This window comes from Carassius auratus, chromosome 39 (genome assembly GCF_003368295.1).
Source record: "Carassius auratus strain Wakin chromosome 39, ASM336829v1, whole genome shotgun sequence".
NCBI lineage: Eukaryota > Metazoa > Chordata > Actinopteri > Cypriniformes > Cyprinidae > Carassius > Carassius auratus.
Genome location: NC_039281.1, coordinates 987,676 through 1,011,538, shown reverse-complemented (window position 1 = coordinate 1,011,538; position 23,863 = coordinate 987,676). Strand labels below are relative to the sequence as shown.

At 38.9% G+C, this 23,863-nt stretch overlaps 2 protein-coding genes across 2 annotated transcripts in view; one reads left to right on the top strand and one right to left on the bottom strand.

The window, feature by feature from the left end:
* The window catches only part of ctnna1 (catenin (cadherin-associated protein), alpha 1), a 111,976-nt gene that overhangs the window by 46,934 nt on the left and 41,179 nt on the right, over positions 1–23,863 (bottom strand). The window lies entirely within an intron of this gene.
* On the top strand, positions 1,327–7,336 carry lrrtm2 (leucine rich repeat transmembrane neuronal 2). Its single transcript, XM_026225043.1, has 2 exons — positions 1,327–2,656; positions 3,172–7,336. Exons 1-2 carry the CDS (start codon positions 2,653–2,655, stop codon positions 4,794–4,796), a joined length of 1,629 nt encoding a protein of 542 aa, XP_026080828.1. The 5' UTR covers positions 1,327–2,652; the 3' UTR covers positions 4,797–7,336.

Below are 23,863 nucleotides of genomic sequence, written 5' to 3'. Positions count from 1 at the left end.
GTCACCCTGTGCACAGGAGAAACCAAAAAATAAATCTTTATAAAATAAATAAATAGGGATGTGCTAAACTATACACTTGGAAAATTAACTAGACTGTGGCATATCAAAATAAAGGAAAAATTTGTATAAATGGGCCGGTTTAGAGTCACGTTTACATTTAGATACCCATCATTGTATTCAAAACAGAAGACCGAAATCTGACAATTGTGAAAAAAAATAAATAATAAAGTTTAGCTTTTTAACATGACATGAGGTCCTAAATACAACTCATTCCATGAGATTCTGGGAGGGGAAAAAGTCACATAATGCAAAGAGTCCAACTACAACAGACCAACAATTACACATAACAGGAATGATTTTTCACAGCAGGGGATTTGACATCTAGTAATAACGGTCTTGAAATTTACTGAAAGCAGAGAATGTGTTACAAAAGCGCACATTGATGGCGGTAGCAGCATTGTTTTAAAGGGGAATTGAGAAAATGTCTTTGCAATGACTTGAGTTTTAAGTCTGTGAGCAAACAAAAAAGCTGACTTAACGAAACCTGTTTATTATAAATAAGTAATATGAAATATATAAAAACATATACAAATATATACTACTAAAATATTAAATACAAGCTAATATTAAATAAAATTACATAACGTTATTCTGAAATCGAAATGGTCCAGGTCAATAAAAAAAAGGCAGTAAGCATGACAGGCTGTCATCCAACATGTCAAACTTGATTTCATTAAAAAAGGAACGGTTTCATTTCCATTACATTCTTTCTTGTAACTCCTCACTCAGTGGCACAGTTGAATGAGAGGCTCATTATGCAGCTCATTATGCGGCCCTTTGTCTTCTCTGGTGTAAATCACAATGATATTCATGATAGTTGACGCCTACTCGCATACGACTTTTACCATCAAAAAGTGTCTTAGAAAATTTAAATCAATATATTGTTTTCTGTGAATGAGTAAACAAGATGATTTTCACATAATTTTGAAAGAAAAATTCTAGGCTACAAGCTCCAGTTCTCAACAGTCCCGGGAACCAATGTTATGTATGTGTTTTATGGCCTTATTCAAGTGATTTAACATTTTTAGTTTTTCACTAACCATGCATAACATTTTTTTTCTCAAAAATACAATCATGTACATACATGCATTTCACATATTATTATAGCCTAGTTTGTGCTGATTACAGTGATATTAGACTTTACCCATTTAGATATTTATAAGAAACTGAAAAAAGCACAAATATCAGGGCATGACAAAACTTCTCCAGGCCCCAAAAATACCCTTAGACTCCAGAGGGTTAAGCAAACCCACACATAGAAAAATTAGCCAACAGACAGAGGGGCTGGGGAAAATGCAGACAACAGCTATGTTGCGCACGTCTTCTGCTTAGTGAAATCTCCTGTGGGGCTATGCAGTGTGAATGCTCTAATAAGTCCAGCATTCAGACTCCGTCCCCACCACCGCAGATCGACAGGAGTATAAAAGGTCTCTGTGACGTTGGTTTGCTTGTGACGCGTTTCGTGTTGAAAACCTGAACGAGTGAAAGGGAGATGGAGCGGGAGGAAGGAAGGAAAAATCTGATTGCAAGTCATCGTATATAAAAATGAAGTATCAGCTTCCTGTGCCAACTAAATTATATTGTAAATCCATTCAGCAACATTTAACTGAAGTAAACACCCAAAATACAAACTAAATGTAAAATCTTTTAATATGTATTTTGATTTATTACTACAAAGTACTAAACTACCCATCTTCATCACAAACACACATATATACCTGACCAGACAGCAAGCAGACGAGGAGATTTAATGTAATTGTTAATTTCGGCTGGGAACTGCCGCAACACGTTGCAGTTATCAATATTATGACTGTGACAAACCAGAGGGAAAAAAAGTAAGGGAGGGGGAGGGTGTGTTGAATCAAGCGCCAAAGCACTGCGAGTGTGTGCAAGGCAGAAAGTGAGCGAGCCAGGGAGCGAACCAAAGCGCGCATAAGAGAGAGAGGGAGAAACTGCACTGGTGATCGACGCCAGCCTGCCACCACTCTGTAGCAGTGAGTGGCTGCAACAAAAGCACAGAATAACATCTGAGCTCCTCTCCTCTGCTTTTCTCCTCACTGCATCTCCCCTTCCTTGGTGCCGAGAACTCCACACAACACAGCAGAGACACACGGAACTGGCGTCGCAAGTGCAGCCTCTGCCTGCCATCAACAAGTTAGGGATGAAGGACCCCGAGCAATGAAAGAGGAGAGCGTGATCTTCAATTAACCAACTGAGCTGACATCACTGCAGTGGAAAAGGAAAGAGGCAGCTAAGGGACGGAGGGATCTGCTCAGCGGTGCTGCTTTGGATGCAAATCATCAACTTCCAATTTAAGGATTCTTGGAAGGCAAATAATGTCTTAATCTGGGAATTAAATAGCAGGACTGAAGAAAGGACAGACCGGAAAAGAGAAAAAACAGCATCCCAGGACATGGAATTCCTGAATTTGGTTCAACTGGGGGGGCATCACACTTCTTTATTTCTGAATAGCTTGATTCCTTTTGTTTTTACCCAAAAGGTTTTTTTCCCTGTGGATTTCTCTTCCATCTGGTTGCTCCAAAAGTCTGCAGAAAAAGACAGTTGAATGCAGCCTCCGATGTACACAAAAGAATGGGTAAGTTAGCCTTTTATTCACAGAGTCTGGACCTGAATAGGCAATGTAGTGAATAGGAGGGGGGACAGTGACTGGCAGGGTCTCTAGAAACATCTATATATTTAAAAAGCTACTTGCCTTTTTATTTTTATTTTTTTACTTAGTAGACTTGTAATATTGAACAAGCATTCATTTGCAGCAAAAAAAAAAATATGACAAACTAGGATGATCATTTTTTTAAATTAGAAACTACATCCTAGGGAAAAAAATGTAATGAAACTGAATAAAAAGCTAATACTGCAGTTCAAAACATATGGATGGATAATTTATGCATTAAAATTACTTAAGTAAACATAACTAGTAGTGCAAGTCATTCCTCTTAAAACATTCTTAAAATTCTTGGATCAACAAGCAGATAGCATTGAAAGCTGACAAATACAGAGAGAGTGCCATCATCATTTCAAAACCTTTCTGTGTACTGCAATGATTAGATTTTCCTCCCCCCAGTTTATTTTCTTATCTTTAAACCCACCCAGGTTTCCATTCAAGGTGGCCATTGGTGGGACATGCACCAACGGCACTTTGTGTGATCAGCATGCTACTGTGCCTCCCTCCTGTGTCATGCACAACCTGCCCCCAGAAATGCCGATGTGAAGACCTGCAGTTTTACTGCGACACGCAGGGGCTCCTGGCGCCCCCAGATGGTGTGGATAAAGGGGCCCTTGGACTTTCGCTCAGACACAACAGCATCAGCGAGCTCAGCTCAGACCAGTTCTTTGGCTTCACCCAGCTCACTTGGCTTCACCTGGACCACAACCAAATAACCACAGTGCATGAGGATGCCTTCCAGGGGCTGTACAAGCTCAAAGACCTTAACCTGAGCTCAAATCGCATCACCAAGCTGCCAAACACAACCTTCATCCACCTCATCAACCTGCAGATCCTGGATCTCTCCTTCAACCAGATGACAGCTCTGGAGCCTGAGTTATTTCACGGGCTCCGGAAACTCCAGATCCTACACCTGCGATCAAACTCACTGCGTACGACGCCTGTGCGAGCCTTCTGGGACTGCCGGAGCCTGGAATACCTTGGTCTGAGCAACAACCGGCTCCGTAGCCTGGCCCGGAATGGCTTCGCTGGGTTAATTAAGCTGCGGGAGCTCCATTTGGAACACAATCACTTGACCAAGATTAACTTGGCGCACTTCCCTCGTCTGGTCACCCTCCAGTTCCTTTATCTTCAGTGGAACAAGATCAACAATTTAACATGCACCATGGAATGGAAATGGACAACTCTGGAGAAACTGGATCTCACTGGGAACGAGATACGCATACTCACCCCCGACGTGTTTGATACTTTGCCCAACCTTAAGATCCTGCTGCTGGATAACAACAAACTGACCAGCCTCGATACCCAAACCATGGATATGTGGAAGTCCCTAAATGTGATTGGGCTTTCAAGCAACCTTTGGGAATGTACCAAACGGATCTGCAATTTGGCCACTTGGCTGAGCACCTTTAAGGGTAGATGGGAACATTCTATCCTCTGCCACAGTCCTGAGTACGCACAGGGTGAGGAAATACTGGATGCCGTTTACGGATTCCAACTTTGCCAAAATTTCTCGGCCCCAGTTATACTGACCAGTACCAGCACAGAGGCCATGCTCCCTGAGATCACAAGCTCCCTGTTCGGAAATATGCAGACCCCTACGCAAGACTTCTATGCAGAGGATTTTGGGAGCTTTACGATTGTCACTACTACTACCACCACCACACAACCCCCACGCACTGCCCTCGCTACTACCATGACAGTGGAGGGGGCAGAGATTACAGAGGACTACTCTGCAATAGACAACACAGTGCTGACCCAGAGGGTCATCATTGGCACCATGGCTCTGTTGTTTTCCTTCTTCCTCATCATTTTTGTAGTGTACATATCACGAAAATGCTGCCCTCCCACACTGAGGCGGATCCGCCATTGCTCGGCCATTCAGAACAGGCGACAGATGAGGACCCAGCAGAGACAGCCAATGGCCGACCTAGCCACACAGGTGCCCTATAACGAGTACGATCCCAGTCACGAGGAGGGTGCACTCGTGATCATCAATGGCTACGGGCAGTGCAAATGTCAGCAACTGCCTTATAAAGAGTGTGAAGTATAAACTATTTATTCCTGCAGTTTCCGGGTTTAACCATTTGTCCATTTCAAAAGAAACAGGGTTTGCTTTTGGACTCCCCCCCCCCCCCCCCCTTTTCAGTTTGTATGAAGAATATTTCTTTGAAATTGTTAGCTTTGGAAATCTATGAAAGCTTGAGATGACTGGGAGGTATTGTAAAAGAGGAAATATAGAGAAATCAACAAGTTTATTTTTGTAATACAAAATGCAAAGGTTCATATCTAGCTGGGGCAATCAATCTCAGCCAAGGAAGGTTGGATGCATCACAGCATCACCAGTTTGTGTACTATGTATTCTGCAGCACAGAGGAAATGAGAAATCTATAGCCAAACCGCCTGGAACCCTGCGCTCCAGAAACCAGTTTATAAAATGACATATCTTCTGATAAATGGTGAAATTTTATTCCATGGAAAAATAGTTACATATGCTGAGCAGTGCAAATTTAAAAGGATTTTTTTGTAAAAAAATAAAAATAAAAAAAGAATTTTCATGCACGTTAGCAAAACTATAGATCTCACTCACACTCACTTTTGGAGACAGAAAAAAAATGGGCACAAAGCATATTTTTTAAACTCACATTTTCTAAATTGAAAACAAGTACTGATACAAATAGAGCCACAATGAAATTTGAACAGGGAATTCAACCCACTCGCATTTTTTGGCCACCTTAGGTGTCCGAAATGATCATTTCACTTTGATCAAGTCTTAAATTTAAACCAATGAGACCACTTAACTGCCTTCCCATTTCTGCATTTGGATAAATTCAATAAACTCTGTCTGCTTCCTTGAAATCTTAAAGCCTAGCACTTTGTGTAAAAAGGTTAATGTCCAATATCGCCCTGCACTGGTTCTAACAAAATGTCTGAACAAGCTCCCTCATAGGCAATCCCTCAATTATCATTGTGCATATATTCTTACATGAGATGGCTCCAAACTCTGACATCCTCACTGTGATAGAACAATGCTGCTTAGATCACTGCGTCATTAATTAATGGAAGAGACCATCAAGGAATGCTAGACGAAGAAGCAAACACCAGCGAGAACACCTTCCTAGGGAGATGGGAAGAGCTAGAAAAAGAAGGCATGCAGAGGACACTGACAATTGCCTCCTAAAAATACAGGCGTACATTTGCCGCACTGTTCGAATGCAGCAAAGAGCATAACCATACCTGACAGCTTCAACATTGAGTGAATTAAGCTCAGGGAAAATTAATCTAATATTCTATCACCCCAAACCTCTGCCCTGCAAGTTTCAGCCAGTATAAAATCAGTATTAAAAAAAAAAAAAAAAAAAGACAAGAGAGTTACTACTTCATAGCCTTGCTCCTTTTAGCCCATGAAGACAAAAAAGGTATTTTTCGTCTGTGCAAGAAATAAACAGAGGTTCATACCAAGGACGCTAAAGAAACAGAAACAGAGAGAAAAGCTGAAGTAAAGTGTAGCGCAGCTCTCAGGAGAGCATGCAGAAGACGGAGAGAGGCTGGGTCAGGAGAAATTTGTATGCAGCACTGAGAGGACAGACATTAGCATCAAACTAAAGAAGCCGCTGCTGCAGAAGCTCTTTGTGTTGCAATCAGGAGTTGGGGGTAGGGATGCAAAGGGGGTACAGGGAACACAAACACAATGGTTAGCATCTAATTGAAGTCAATGAGCATCTTAGGAGCCACCGACTGAGGCTAAATCAGGGTACAGAAACCATTAGAGGAAAAAAAAAGAACTGCATGACAAAAGTGACCGACAACATCCTGAGCAATTGCTGGAAAGCTCTGGTCGCCACCCTAGTTGCACCACAGTAAGGCGTATTGCCTCATTGGGGAATAAAGAAATTAGTTATTAAGCTATATAGCTTAAGAAAAAAAAAGGCTAAAAATAAAAGAAACATGTAGTCATACACAGGCAGAGGTTTTGGGTTGAAAACTCAATCTGAGAAATTGGCACCCTCCTTATGACAGTCGAAAAAACTTAATACTGAAATGAAACATGCCTGAAGAGACTGATTAAAGTTGTCCTCTAGAGGGTGCTGTAAAATACCATGAGTTTGGAACAGCTGCTAATATTCTTTTACTAACTCCAACGCCACAAGACACAATTTTATGTTGGTAAAGACAAATAGAAAGGGAATGCAGGTCTGTATAGCTGATCTTTTCCGTGCAGCCAGAGGTCTAGCTGAGAAATAACATTCCAAAATGCATTTATCAGATGCTGTTGGACTGAACGAGGAAACCTACTGCTAACATTTACCAAGCCAAGAACCTCCACCAATGGTGTTGCATTGTTTTGGGTTTAGTGCAGCTGACCTTCGCTTTCTGAATTCCTCAAAAACAAATCGCATGTTTAAAGAAAACATGAACATCAGCACCATCCCCTCAGAAAAAGAAGTAGAAGAAAAAAAAAATACAAGCCTCACATCCTGATCTGATAGTTCAGACATGTTGGGGAAGAAAGACTTCCTAATGAAATACTGACGAACACTGTAATGTTTAAACTTTCATCTTATAACCAATCACAAAAAAAAAAAAAAAAAACACACTGACCATGAATTCATTTGCACTCATGTAAACGGTTTTTGTTGGGGGGCGGGGGGGTTATCTTGCCATACGCTGAAGTCCTGCTGCTTACTCTGGCCAACCCAAAAACTTTTTTGTGCAAAAATGAATGCTTCTCACCCTCCTCTCCCCAAAGCCCAGCGTTTTCCTTTTGTATTGTAATATGTACTATTTCATATCTGTATAGTGGGTAAAGATGTGGCCAACTGAGAAGATCTTTTTTTTTCTTCCTTAAGACGTATATTTTTAAATAAAAATGTTACAATTTATAACCGTTTTGGTCTAATATGCTCTTTAGATACCCAAGATCTTACTTGTCTGTATACTTGCCTTCCTTTTAAAGATCTTCTACACAAAGGATTGTAGAAACTCTATCATGTATCAAACGTGCTGAATACAGAGATGGCTGAAAGGCTTTTAAGAATGCTGCACTCAGGGTATTTGGTCTGGGCTGCAGACAAGGTGCCCTTGTGAAGTAAATGGCTTTTGATATCATTAACATTATCATAACCCGGTACTCACCTGCCCTTCTTAACCGAGATAACAACTTGCCTGAATGACTGGCATCAAACAACAGCACGACCAAAATTCTAGCCCACAGCAGAATAGTGTTCAAATCATCTTAAAAATGCTATTATAAAAACACATAATGATTAATATTGGTTGAAAATGATTATCTAGCCCACTGGTTCTTGATTTAAATACAAATCTATATAGTGGTAGGTTGGTGGTCGGTGGCAGAAAAGCAGCATGATATAGGAGAATCACACGTGACCATTACTTCTCTCAAGTGAAGTGCAGCATATATACATATATCCTCTGAGTTTTTTTGGCGAGCAGAGAATGTAAAATGGTGCTGATGCATGACACCACCAGTGGGAAATTACTGAGGTCTCAGACGCTCCAGAAATACTCTTCCAAAATTAAATGAAATGAAAAGGCAAGTTAGTCACTCTGTACCCACATCACTGATTTTCATCCAAAACTATATTATTCTGAGAATATAATACTGTAAAATCGGAGCTTTGGCCAGGAAGAGGAATCCTGCCCATAATGAAACTGCAAAAAATCTATAAATAAATAATACTTAAAATAAGTCAATTAAATTATTTCAAATAATCAAATTTAAATAAAATACTGGTATATTGTACAGCCTAGAGGAAATCCAGTGATTTACTCAGTAACACTGAAGCCTATGGAGGTTTCAAAAGTGTAAGGGTGGCAGCAAGTATATGCCACAACAGCTATCTGCCTGTGTTATATACTGTGCACTGCACAAGTACTGCAGGGCAAGCTGGAAGAAAACCAATTTCCAGTGCAGAATGAAGGGGACAAAACACATAAATAATATCCTGACTGCTACTGTATGCCTAACCTTGGGAGTCCAATACATCAGGCACAGTGAACATCAGCTTTTATGTAGCCATTTGTAATGCTTTTTCTATAAATAATACATTCATCTATCCAGACACTTGAACAACACTAATATTGCGCATGTCATCTGTGATTGCTGCCTCACAGTTTAAAGATTTTATCTCTTCTGTAAATCTCAAGGTCTTGTAACCCAGACGATAGAATTGATTTGAATGATTTTACTGCAGGCACAAGCTAAAGAAAAGTGATTGGTCGACTCCCTCCGGGCAGCTGTTGACCACTGGTCCACCGATGCTGTGCCTAAAGGCATTTTCTATGGGGATAAAGGAACGATGTTGGGAAGTCAGGGTGGGGTGAGGATGGCTGAAGCTGAACATGATTTATAGAGGACAGTCATTTCTTGACCAGACAGAGTGTGTAAGAGAAAAGGCTTTGTGACTACAGAGGCTTCAGATGCAGCAGCTTTCTAGGGCTTTTCACTCATTGGGAAAGGAAGCTATTAACTTCCAAAGGTCACTATTAATTTGGTTGTGGCCCTACGTGGCAGAGGTCCGTCCCCATCTAAAGAAATGATAACAGAAATTATTTAACTCAAGAAGTGAGAGGATATTGTTCATCTCAACTTTGCATTTGAACTGTACGTCATGTTCCCAATTACGAAGGCTCATTTAAACCCTGCAGGAAGTCACCGAACACACACAAAAGAAAAGGCAACTCAAAAACCAGATGAAAACGGGCTAATACGTTTAGAGGATTTCTTATTGTACCACAGCAGTCGCTCCAAATGTTAATTTGCTCCCTCTGTTTTAAAGTCTACGAAAAAGGTTCTTTTTCTCTCACCATCATTTCCTTAGAGCTCGGGGCTCTCAGGGACTCCAGAGGATGAATGGACACCGCTCTTCAAAACAAGTCTCTCAAAATGAACTATATTAAAGCAAAGGGCCGAAGCTCCATTAGCCACCAAGGGTAGTCATCCCTCATCCACTCCCTGATCAAAGTGGTCAACAAAAAGGAAATGATAGCAAGAAAAGCAATGCAGCTCAATGAACCAGCTACCGAAAAATAAAAGCATTTTTTCGTTAGATTCAGCTGAAGTGTTTCTGCCCTTGGATGTTAAGATGATACCAAATGTTGTTGTGCTAATTACTAGCTGTGTATGTCAAGCGCACAACCCCTATGCTGAAAAAGCACGAAGATAAATACGGATAACGTCAAAGTTTCTTTTTTTTCTTTTTTTTTTTTTTACATCTAGTCATACACGTAATCAAAATACAAATAATTTGAGGATAGCTAAAAGATCTAGGAATGTGTGTGTATTAGTAATTAATGACTTTTAAATGTTGATTTTAGAGCTGTAGTTTATAATAATGCAATGATGAAACGCATGGCAACAGAGCCAGAAAAGATAACTAAGCTTGAGTTTAAAGAGCATTTAAATGCACATAAAAGCACCAGAAAGAAAAAAAGCAGCAGTCATCACATTTGATTTCTACATTGTTAATGATGATGACCATTACTAGATGTGGACACGCAGGATTTAAATGACAAAATGCTCTATTTATCTCGCACATGGTTGCCAAGGAAACAGTGATCAGCCAAACCAAATTCGTGTTTATTACCATCTAGAGTGTGACGAACAAAGACATTCATTTTATCCTTGTTCTTCTGACTAGAAGTAACTTTATGCAGCCTTATTCATGAGAATGTCTGACACATTTAACCATCAGAGGGAAGTAATACCAGATATCAAGGTGCACACAGAGCTAATGCAATGAGTCAGAGCTAATCCACAGCAGCAGGTTAAGAAAAGGACCCTAATGACACTGACATACCTGTTTTCTTTGACTTGTCAATAGAGGTGACCTTCCTGCTACAAGGCTTGGTAACAAAAGCAGTTACACAATCGAATAGAGCAGCATTTTCTAGCCTACAATATCATGCCATCAGAAACAGTCAAGCTGAAAACAGCACACTGATGCGGCACAGGGAAGGGCTCCCACCGCCACCCACAAGATCTTCATAACCAAATATGATGCAAGCGTGCTATAATTACTCCTATCTGGATTCCATCACGATTGCCCATTATTTCTCGGTGCCACAGGTGAAACATCTGCATCGCACTCATCATTGACTCGCTGAATACAGCCAAGAGACCATGTGCAATTTAAGGAAATTCAATTACTGCCTCAAACCTCCTGAAGAGATGCTCTTGAAAAGCAATCAGATATATAGAAGGGCAAATTAAATTTAAATCTTCGAGTTAAGACCAGCCAGATGCTATGACTATAGCCCATTTCTCCCAGTACCACTCGATGTCTATTCGATCAAAAACAAACCTTTTCAACCAGGCCAGAAGCAATAAAGCAACCATTTGCAGGCACGAGAAAAATGCTACTGGGAAACTCAACAACCTACAGGCTTTAAGGTCTCAAGAGCTGCATATGCTTGAAACATTTATTATGAGCTTCCAATTAATCTTAAAAACGCTTACCAAGGAGAATGCATCGATCTGGACTCTCGTCAGCAAATACCTCTGTAACATTTACTGCTTTCCACATTTTAAAGTTGAGTAAGTGGAGGGAACTGCCAAAACCCTGTCTCAAGTCCAGGCAAACTAGCTTCTTATTCAGGAGTCATATATAGTTTATAGTGTAAAACTTTGAGAAGCAATTCTAAGTGTAACATAACTACTAGGGCTGTCACGTTTGAGAAAAAATCATTTTCGATTTTTAAGACACAAGTGTTCAATGAATCGACTGTAAAATCGTTTTTCCATGTCTAAAAAAAAAAAAACGTTTCCTTTTTCAACGTCAAATAATGGATGAACGTAAGGAGAGGGCACAAGTCAGCAATATTTCTTATTTATTGGCATGAAGTTTTGTGCAGAATAACAAACAGCAACAGGAGTGCAACATTCTCGAAACATTAACAAAAGAAAAACATCACTGAGGCTTCAACCCGGCTGCATTTATGATTTAGGCAATTCAAAAATCTCCAAGATTATTTTAAATAATGATTCAATCCATTTCAAACAACTGTTCAAAATATGAAACTTTAAATGGACTTGAGAACAGGCCATGTGTGTTTTTTTATTGAACGTAACCGACACTTAGGCTAGGCGGCACTAGGCAGACATAATGAAAAGCGCAAAAAGGCTAGGGCCATTACAAATTTATTGGACGGGAAAACAAATTGATCAACATTTTCGGGTTCCACAGCAGAACATTTTTTATTCACTATATGTCCAGCTACTGAGAAGACACGTTCTGACCGCACTGATGTCCCAGGGACACTCAGGTACAGCTGCGCAAGGTGGGGGTATTACTGCCAATTTTCCACCACAAAAGCTGGTTGCTGTCAGCTTGCAATGGTCCTTTTCATAACTCAGAATCTCATGTAACTAGATGCACGCATGAGGCAAATTTTGCGTCTACCACACCACAAGACCTCCAAACGTGCGTAAACGCGTCTTTACATTGACTTAACATTGAAATCATTCACGCCAGACGCTCTATTCGCGTTTGGTGTGAACACAGCATAAGAGGTCGCTTTCGATGTCACTGGGTCTTATAGGCGTGTAAAATTGCTTGTATTTTCTGTCTAGCTTTCGCAACGCATGCTGCACTTTCGAAATTCTTTATTTTCTTTTTCTGCTTGTTTGTGAGTCTTGTTACATCTATATTTTTTAATTCTTTTAAAATTAATAGTTTACATATTTGGTTAAAAATCGATTCCCTATTTTAATTTTGGAAACTTTTTTTGGTTGGTCCGATCGAACATTCAAAAGTCTTTGATAACTTTTTATTTTTTTGACCAACTTTAACGAAGATGAGAAAAAATTGCTAATATTTTTAAACAAAATGACTAAGACACAGCACAAAATAAAAACAAGTAAACCGAGATGAGTATTATTGATTCAAATAATCAAATCATAATAAATGGCGAGTTTAAGTTAATAAAAAATGCTTGAATATTTTAAAGGGGGGGGGGGGGGGGGTGAAATGCTATTTCATGCATACTGAGTTTTTTACACTGTTAAAGAGTTGGATTCCCATGTTAAACATGGACAAAGTTTCAAAAATTAAGTTGTATGTTTGAAGGAGTATTTTTGTTCCAAAAATACTCCTTCCGGTTTGTCACAAGTTTCGGAAAGTTTTTTTCGAGTATGGCTCTGTGTGACGTTAGATGGAGCGGAATTTCCTTATAAGGGCACTTCTGCCGGAAGAGCGCGCGCTCCGGTATAGCAGAGCACTGAGAGAGCACAGGCATTCACTGATCAGAGCGAGAGCGTCGGGAAATGTCACAAAAGGAGTGTGTTTTTGGTTGCCAGGGCAAGACAACCCTGCACAGATTACCAAAAAAAAAACAGCATTAAGGGACCAGTGGATGGAGTTTATTTTTACAGAGCACCAACGGAGTTGCGCAAGTGTTTTTGTTTGTTCCCTGCATTTCGAAGATGCTTGTTTTACAAACAAGGCCCAGTTTGACGCTGGATTTGAACATCGTTTATTTCTTAAGGATAATGCAGTCCCAACGAAAAAGGGTCATGATCGTGTGTTGGAACCGCAGGCGGTGAGTAAAACTGCTTAAAATATCTCTGCCTCCTTGTTAGTGCGTCCGCCTCCCCTGCTAAAGACCCGGGTTCGAGCCCCGCTCGGAGCGAGTCGTTGCTGCTGCTGCTCTCGTTCAGTTTCAGCCTTCACAGCTGTCACAGCTTCCAAACGCTCTCAACGCAAAAGCCTACTCATGCTCGTGATTCTTTAGCTCCGCCCACACATCACGCCTCCAGCCGGTCGTGTTTTTCCGGGAAAAATCGGTACAGACTATCTTTCTCTTATGAATGTAATAAAACTAAAGACTTTTTGGAGTTATGAAGGATGCAGTACTAATCTATAAGTACTCAAGATTAACAGGATATTGAGTGAAAATGAGCATTTCACCCCCCCTTTAATGAAGACTTTAATCTTGACTAAATGTAAACATTTTTTAAATGTAGTTCTATCCACTAAATTTGCTTGCCATTTTAGAGTAAAAAGTATTTTATGATTATGACGAAATCTAAAGGATTTTTGTCAAAAGACATTCTAGCATTAAAAAGCCTTGTTAATTTCACTTTTTGATTCAAGTGAATACATTTACAGCACTGCAGTTTATTAAGAAACATGACTTTTCCAACAGTGACATGTCACTAGAAACAGCTCGATACATTATGTATCAAGGGTGACCTTTTCATTTCATACCCAACGTGCACCAGAAGAGGTGCATGATGACCATTGTTCAGTATTCTAGAAAGAAGTCTGCAAAACTGGACATGTTGTTACAAACCCTCGGTTCAGGACTGAGGGGCAGAGAATGGGGCATGTCATGCTTTACAGCATTCATCTGTCTTCACAGAGCAATCAGTTGTGGCATCCAGTCGCTGTTGGCAAATCATACAGAGCAGTTAATAAACATGGCATGCTATCTGTCTTCATACTGTCAACTTCAGGCTGAAGTCTGTCATGAAGCCGATTCCAAGGTGGGTTATTGAACCTCGATTGTTTGAATACCAATGCTTTTGTTCACGGTGAGGATCTTTTCTCATCCTTCGCACCGTCTGCTCTGATGGATCTATAAAATGAAAAAACGGTGTCACCAGCAAAAGGTGACAAGATCTTTTGATTTATTAAGAATGTTCATCACAAATTTATGCAACCGTTCATGTGCCCTTAAGAGCACATCTTTGACACAGTGGCACATTTGCAAGAGTTTTCTGTATATCCCAGAAGACATGAGAATGACTTAATGCTTCAATCATTATTAAATTTTACAGAGAGAAAGTTCTGCTGTGCAAGGTGAAATCTAATTTCTTAAAATGTTCACCTCCTGCCCTTTCAATTTTTAATTCATTAATATTCATGCTAAGACTGCTCCCTAGAGACCATTCTGACCAAAAGAAAAAAAGACACTACATACTGAAAGCTTTACATCTCTCCATAGATTAAAGGAACCATACACCAAAGGAGCAGTATCTCAAGCAATTCACCAATAATGCAAGAATCTATTTTTGGCGATCATTTTAAACAACAAAAGAAAATGCTAATTTAGCTTGCACTAAGCATACAACAATAGCTAGTACGGTGTTAATTTCCAAGCTCATTTCAGAAAGACCGATTCAAAGATACTGTAAAACTCTGTTAATAACCCAGACCTTTTGCTGAACCCAGAATAAAACAGTCGCCCTTGAAAATGAGCCACACATCACAATATGTTTGCGATGTATTTAAGACACACAAGGACCAGCACAGGCTATTAACTTTTAATATGCCATTTGCAAAACAATCCTACAAAGTCAACGGGTTTAGATGTCTCATAAAACAAGCAGCTTACAAGATTTTTTTTATCTGAATGTTAAGAACAAGAAGAGCTTAAGCATGTGTCTATATAACACAGGTTCAATGGACATGTAACGACACTCTGATGCAATCTTGAGGAAGACTGTAAAAGAGCCACTGTGACAGGAATCAAACCAGTGGGACCATTAAATAACCATTTCTCTTCAGATCTTGACAATATATCAGGAGAAAATGTGTTTTTCTGTATTACCTATGAGGCCAATGATGCCCTTGACAATCACAACGGCAAACTCCTAAGCCTCTTCTGAGGGCAACCCAGTTTAGAGTCAGAATGCTACAGTACATCACCAAAGTGAATGTGGGCAAATGCCATTATCCATGACAGCAATATTTAATAGCCACTAGTTTGAATCATTCAGTACTTGGAAAAAATATAAAATATTTCCATTTTATGGTAGATTTGAAAAGAAAAGAGCTTAGACACTTCCCTAACATTGTTTTCCGGCAGAAAAAAAGGCAGTTATCTAGTTCTAACAAATGTGCACTAGATCAAAACTAAACCGAAAGAGCCACACTAGCTTCTGAAGCTTGTGCAAGCTATTGATTTCTGTTTTTAAACCATTCAAAGGCTTGCTGTCTGTGTGCATTTCATAAACAGCTTTGTCTTATACTGCAATGTTTGGTCAAATGAACAGCGGAAAAACCAACAAGCATTTGGATAAATCTTTTGTTGTGAGCTGCTTCAAAGTAAAAAAAGAAATAATAAAATTATACACAAGATATTAGGTGGGAAAGTACTTACAACGAAGTTATAAAAACGAGTGCAATATAAAGCCAAGCATTCAGACTAAAAGAGAAATCACCTGGTTCATGGGGCTCGGTGGTTTTTGAAAGCATGCAGCACCATTTGTGTTTAGGTCAAACTAATTGAAATAGTTGTTTTGGGGGGCTCAGAGGCAATTAATCTTGGTCTTACCATATTTATCTGCTGTAAAACTCCTCTCCTCTGGATATTTAAAGGTCCCGTTTTACGCGCTTTTTTGAAGCTTTGATTGTGTTTACAATGTGCAATATAACGTGTTCATGTTTCACGTGTAAAAAAACACAGTATTTTTCACACAATTCACCTATCTGTATACTGCTGTTTTCACTGTCACAAAAACGGGCTGAGGACTTCCTTGTTCTATGAAGCCTCTCCTTAAGAAATACGTAACGAGTTATGATTGGGCCAGTGCCGTGATTCGACAACAGCTGAGAGCGGGCTGCCCTCCTGGTAACATGATTGGGCTAGAACACACGTGCTGGAGATGTATTTATAGTCACAGGAGCGTTTTTACTGACGAGATGCGCATGAAAACCGCATTTGTTTTTTTGCACAGCCCTAACATCTAGTTAACAAAGCTAAACAGCGTTGCCCTTTGTGTAATAAGTTACAGAAACTGTTAAACGCACCAACTTAAATAATAAAATACACTTACCAGTTGTGGTCCAGACAAAGAGGGAACTGCTCCATCATTCAAGAATAATCTTTGTGCAAATCCGTCATTAAACTGATTGAGATTGAGAAAGTTGTCCTCAGCAAAATGAGCTGCACATAGTTTTACATGTGCATTATAATGTTCTGGAACCGAGTTAAACATAAATTGTAACCATTAATCTCAAAGTACAGCGTTCCTGGGAAGCCCAAACAAAGATGATTGGACTCAGAGATGAAAAAACTGCGTTTCAACTACATGGCGACAAAAACAAACAGCTCTTCCTTCTTCTCCGTCTGAGTGCAACAAGGCCACGCCCCCTGTTTGTGAAATCATGTGGGCGGTGGTTAGTCAAAAAAACTATTTTAGTGACGTTATTACTACAGGAACTACAGGGCTGTAGTCCAAACGGGTCGTTTTTTGTAGGCTAATTCTGTTAAATCAAATATCTCGCTTGGCATTGAACTTTGAGCTTTAGAATTTTACAGATATTATTTATACTCTAACAACAACATTACACACTAACTAAAGTTTAAAACATGGAATCACGAAGAAGGGGACCTTTAATAAATGCAATTACAAGACATTTCAGGAAGTTTGTAATGCAAATTCTCAGGATCACCTCTCCTGGATTAGAAATCTAATTGTTGGACTAAATGTAGCTTTAAACAGTGAACTGCAACTGCAGTCCCTAGAGAAAACCATTTCAAATATTTCTTAAGCCACTAGACTTTCTGTTTGAGGAGCACTCAATGATTCATCCTGTTTCACCAGAATGATTCACCCTGTTCCTCCAGAAGGAGACAATGCAATAAACACACTAGCTTGCATTTAAAGTAACTCTTTTTGCTCTCTTTCCTTAAGCATTGCTGGGCTAGAATACATAATTTGGATTTTTTTCTGTCATTTAAATGTACAAATCACAGCAGATTTGAAGGACTAAAGGAAAACGTGTGCTTTTTTTTTTCAATCTGCAGAGAAAATAAGCAGCTCAAGGTCACAGTCAAGTTAACACGCAATCACCCTTAAGCAGGAGACAGTCATTAAATCTTAATTTGGAAAGGACAAAGGGAATATCCTTTATGAATTTTAATATTTTCATTCCTTCAACCCATTGTTTGAATTACACGGTCTACACCCTGGAAGCAGCCAATGTCATGACAGCTTGATATAGTATACACTAGAAGCTGCACGTCAACATAGAATGCTTACTAAAATAGTTAATGAAGTCAGTTTACATTTTTATTTTTAACACATCTAGTTCTATTTAATTGAGTACTATAAAAGTAAAACAACTTCCCTCTTCTTAGGGTGGAATAATCTTGACAAGGTCAGAATCATGGACATGTTTCAGTGCTGAGTCAGGTGGAGATGTGGCCATGTTCCCAATGATGGCTCAAATACATTCAGTACATACAAATTAGGGCAGGGAAATAAAACAACAACAATAATTATCATGATCTCATTTTCCTTGACAAAACGATAACAAGAGTCCTCACGCTTTGGACTTTGAACCCTAGAGCTGTGAGCTCATGCAGCACTGTTTGTGTACATGCAATTTGGTGTGTGTATTAGAAAACAAAACTCTCTTATTTTATTGTTTAAGGGCATTTCACGATTTCAGTCATCATACGGTAACCACAAACCACCAGCACCCCTTCCACTTCTCATCGAAGACAAGCGATGCAGTACTAAACGGTCTCTTGCTGTCTGTGCTTATAATGATTTTTGCATCTTTCTCGGACACATTTAAATGCTTCCACAATGCATTAGTGCGCACCGCTATTTGATCGCGTCATGTCATTGTTTGGTACAATTTATTTGGTCTTTTTCCTTATTCATTTAAAACCAATTAACAGTCTGGTTTCGACCAATTTCACTTAAGAGCAAAAATCTGCCTTTAAACTTGATTAGAAATTTGTGATGATTATGATATATGAAAAAAATTGTGATAATATTTGGCCAAATCGCCCAGCCCAAATACCAATTCACTGAACACATTCACCTTGCAGTCTAGGTTGCATGTCTTCCACTCAACAAGGGGAAAATAAGAGTGATTTGATCCTTTCAAAAAAGGCCTATGATTAAGTGTCTGTAAAAGTACATCTGACAAGAAAGGCAACTGCGACAGTGACATGCACTTACTGAGCAAAAGGCAAATTGTGGCCAACGTGAATGTACAACAAAATTTTCCAGATGGAAAAACAGTTTATATACCAAAGAGGAAAGCTGGATTAAAAACATTTTGAAGGACAAAGTGAGATATTAGGATGACATTGATTACCAAAAACACTGCATATGCAGACACCCACTATTAGTTTGATGGGTCACAAGAGAACACTGGTATTTTCAATAATTTTGAGGACTTTTTGTTTTTGTTTGTTTGAAATTCTGCTGGTCTCCACAATGTAGATGTCAAAGCAACTTTATTTACAGGAAATGCATATCTGATATTTATCACTATCTTTAAATAAATCACTTATATAAAGTTTTGGTCATTTGGCCCCCTCATAATAGTGTTAAATAATCGTGACTACAATATTGACCAAAATAATCAGGATTATGATTTCTTTGTATAATGTTCGTCAAACAGGACCTTATTTCACAACTGAAGAACAAAAATGAACAAATGATAGAAGAGAGAATATATACTGTTAAGGGTTTTAGGGATTATGTGAAGCCATGCCTGGATGCTTTAATTATCCTAAAATACTAGCTAATTAAATAGGTGTTCTGCTTAATAGCCCTGACCATAATGTGTTTTTCATGACGACTGGAATGTTTTATTGATCAATCAGCACCTAGGAAAGGAACTTCTCACTCTATACTTCACTGCACAAAGCCACTGCTGATTTGCACGCTTCTGCCAGGTATGGGTCTGGATTCCCCACTGTAGTACAGCACTCCACAACAAAAGGATGTATCCCTTCAATTGCACAGAATCCGGAGTAAATTAGGGGCACCGTGATTCAACCGTGAGTGAACAATCAATTATTGTGTACAAGAACAGGATGGCGACATTTTACCAATCACTGATGGCTGCTGAAAATAGCCATCATTCCAAGTTATCACTCCAAGCTTCAGAAGTCTATAGAGCTCACTCAAGTGTTCATGAAAAAAAATTACACAGATAAAGAGGATCGAGTGTAAAGCACCACTTTATTGTATGTTATGATACCAGCTCTGCCAGGCTCTATGACTTTGTAGTTGGAACAAAATGTCAGTGGATATTTCATTATGAGAAGGGGAAAATAAGAAGAGGCTGTCAAGAGTTCACTGTTGACTGCAGCTCATCAAAAAAAGAAAAAACAATTCATAGAGCAGACAACATCTGAGCACTAATTCAGCACAATTTATTGCTATTTGCCATTATCAAGATCATTTTAGCTTGAGCACTGCAACAAGAGAAAACACTTTACGATAAAGTTTGATTTGTTGTCACTGGTTAACAACATTAGTTAAAGCTGCTGTAGGGAACTTTTGAAGCTCTAGCGGTTAATAAACAGAACTGCTTGCGTCTTGCAGAAGAACATTGTAGCCGGAACTACTTCTCTCTGTTTATGTCTATGAAGAATCACAAAGGTACTGGGTTACTCCGCCGCGGTACCCCCGAAGCAATCTAAAATAATCCGAATATAAACACTTATTATAGGTGTACCCTAGTGATTCAGGACAAGCTAAAAACACGGTTTGGAAAACGGATTCATGGTGTACTCCCTTATTATATAAATTTTTCTACATTTTGAACACAAACAAAGTTACGGACCGGACCTCTGATTGGTTGTTTCTTACCGGGAGCGGATGGCTTTCTGCAAATGGCAATAGGACCACTGGGAGGAGCCAGAGGAGCTTGATTTTTACACAGATTATCTGTCTCATATTCTACTGTCAGGACATAATGACAGGTTTAACAAATATGTAAAAAATATATTTTTACAAAATTTACCTACTGCAGCTTTAACATTAACTAGCAATGGACAAAATAATTTACATAAGGGATAATGTACATCCAGCTGAGATAACAACCGGCTGGATGTACATTATCCCGTTTTTTACATGGCTAAAAATATTTGTTTTTACTATATATTTTGAAGTTAATGCTGAAGTCTTCCATTGTAACATGCGGTGGTTAAGTGTTTTCAGTCACAAGATGGCTCCAGTCAGTCAACGATAGCCGAGTGACTTGTTAAGTAGGGATGCACCGGTTGACCGGCCATAAATCGGAACCGGACGGTTTTTGCTTAAAATACGCGATCGGCAATTGGACGGTTTTTGGTCTTTTTTCTGGCCGATTTTTCCGGTAGTTCGCTCGCGTGCACAGACTACATTGTCATCGTTCGCTATGTAATTTGTGTGGAAGAGTATTTCGAAATCTGTGCGCAGGACACGGGCAGCCGATCAGTAATGGAAATGCAGAGCTTCATGTCTGAGGCACAGATAGCAGGAAGCGATCAGCCGTTGGTGTACTGGCGCACAAATAAGAGCCTTTCCTGCGCACTGAAGCTGCATGAGCATATACTGTACCGGTCGCGCCCTGAACACGGCTAGAACCGTGAAGAGATGTACAGCTCAACTTTTCACGTGCAAAAGCAAGTTTGGCCTATTAAATACCAAATATCTTGTTTATGCACACGTTCCTTCCTTCTTGTTTGTTGCTTAAAAGATAAAAAAAAAATCGGTATCGGAATTGGCCAGTTTGCTTGTAAAAAATCGGTATCGGAATCGGCCATGAAAAATCATGATCGGTGCATCCCTGTTGTTAAGCATATAAGTAGTACTGGTCAAGGTACCTCGTAGTACCCGGTTGAGCGGTGTGTTATTCAATCTGGCGGTTGCTATCTGGAAATAACATACTGCTTTGTATTCCACAAAGCCATGTAATAATACCCTTTAATTTCAACATTTACTAATACAATAAGCTCATAAGTAGTATCAAGGGGTGGGTGATAGGACCAAAATCCAACACAATAGGAGTAATTTTATTTGATATACACATCACAATAGTTATTTTTGTTTAAAATAGGTCTTCATAATATCAAAATATTTGATCACATAGAAATTCCAGAATTCTTGTCATCATTGTCAATAACCTTTTTTTCATTTTCTTTCTCAAAAAAAGAATCTCAAGCTCACTGAAGACAAGTAAATAGTCAGTGATTAAAAAGAATAAGAAACTAATTACAATTACTATTAATTAATAATTAATTACTACAATTACTCATCAAAAGTATAAAAACACTGCATATTCTTCACTGTGTGAATTAAATGTATATTTTTCATTAAAGTTATAAAAGTGATAGTCAATAGCAGTGAGAGACTTTTTTTGTTGTTTAATTAACATGAATGACAGACAGCAGGAATATTAGACTGCTGTCACTTTAAGAGCTGCCCAGAACCAATATACTTTCACATTTTTCTCAGCTGTTTGTTTTCACTTAAGAACTAAATAACAGTTTATAAGGATACTTGCAAAGACATTTTGACACAATGGTGTGTATTTAACGTTTAAGGCATATAAGGCGGCAAAAATATGTCCGTTCAATCCCACACTCTTCATGTGTGCACCCCTGTCTGGTAGCGCTCCGAAACATTATTAGTTTATTTTAGGTAATTGTGTCAATGGTAATTATACAATGATTTTTATTTCCAAAAACTAATTTTAACAATATGTAATCACAGCTATTCAGAGTTTATAGTACAGAAACATAAGTGTTAACCAATTAACAACTTTTTACTGTAGCATTTTTACAGTCTTTTACTGTTAAATTCACAACCATTTTTTAAACCGCTGGTGCAGACAAGTTTAAGTGGACAAGTTTATTTATAGTTCCCTATATATAGCTGTTGTTAAGACTGTTTAATGTTTGTGCTGTGGCTATCTTTTTGAACGGAAAAAGAATGTTACTTCTACAAGACAAAACAAAGCTGTTAAATACATATGCAACAAGAACAAATGACAAGGCAAAGCGGAAGTCACTTAGCATCCTCAAAGGGATGAAATGGCACTACAATAACCTTCAACACAGATCTGAGCTGTCGTTTAAATGCTCTACAACACATCTAAGACTTCAACGGTCCATAATAGAAACTGTCAGTCACAGAATGATGCCACAGGTCTGCAGCAGCCGACAGCAATGGTCTAAGACCCACGAGGATACGAGCGATGAATGAAAATAATGGAATCATCAGTGGTTTGCGCTCTGTCTCTCTCTCACACACAGTCATCTCCCAACATGAAATAGGCAGAGTGACAGACTGCAAAGAGTGTGGCACAAATCCTTTAAGTGCCACGCCTCCATTGCTCAAACACGCATTTTATCTACTCGTATTTAAATTTCATAAGACGTCAGGTCAGCTCTAGGCCTGCCCAGGTGCTAAATCACACACAGCTAAATTACTGTAAAAAGTAGTAAATGCTTTTGAGGGGGAAAAAACACACACAAATAAATTATTTACCAGTTGTCTTTTTTTTTATGTATACCTTTTATGGTAAAGCAGTAAAAGGGCATTTGTGTGCCATAAGACTTGGTATTTGGATGGGATATAATGTTGGCAAAAGCTTCTAAACTGTGTATAATAAGGTACTGTTTCAAGTTTTACATTAACTTTTACAGCCAAACACCCTGATCACATACAAAAAAAAAGTGAAACACTAAAAGCCATTTGACTACCTAGATAATCACTGTTTAAAAGCTATGCCCATATGACAGGCTTTTTTTTTTACCAAAACAATAACAGAGTATTGTGTTTTATCATTAATCATAGCACAAAAATATCCCAGTGGAAAAAACTGAGTTTTATTGTATGGACCAAAAAAAAGAAAGAGAGGAATTTTTCAAAATATTTTACGTTTCACAAAAGTCAGTCAATCATTTAGGTTTGGAACAACATGAGGGTGAGTAAAGCCACGTTTCCACCACTGGAACTTTGTGCTGGTACTCTGTGTGTTTCCATCGCAGGAACCAGGATCTAAATAAAGTTAAAATAAAATAAATAAATAAAAATCGCCCCTCAGAAAGTCCCTGTTCGCGATTTAGTACTTTTTTTTTTAAAGGGATAGGGATTATCTTGATTCTCTTTTGGTTGGAGGGGCAGGGCCAGACAGTCCTTCAAATGAAGATTTTTCGGTACCACAGTTCAAACGAAGGGGTATGAATTATCTCGGCAACGTGGCTGCCTGAGTGAACAAAGAGACACATAAATGTAAGCTTTTTTGGGATTAATAAAGATTTTAATGAAAAGTAATCATTTGTGTTGTTTTCAATTGTGATATTAATTGTTCTTGATTCGTGAACGAGTCAATCTTTCATTCGTTATCTGGC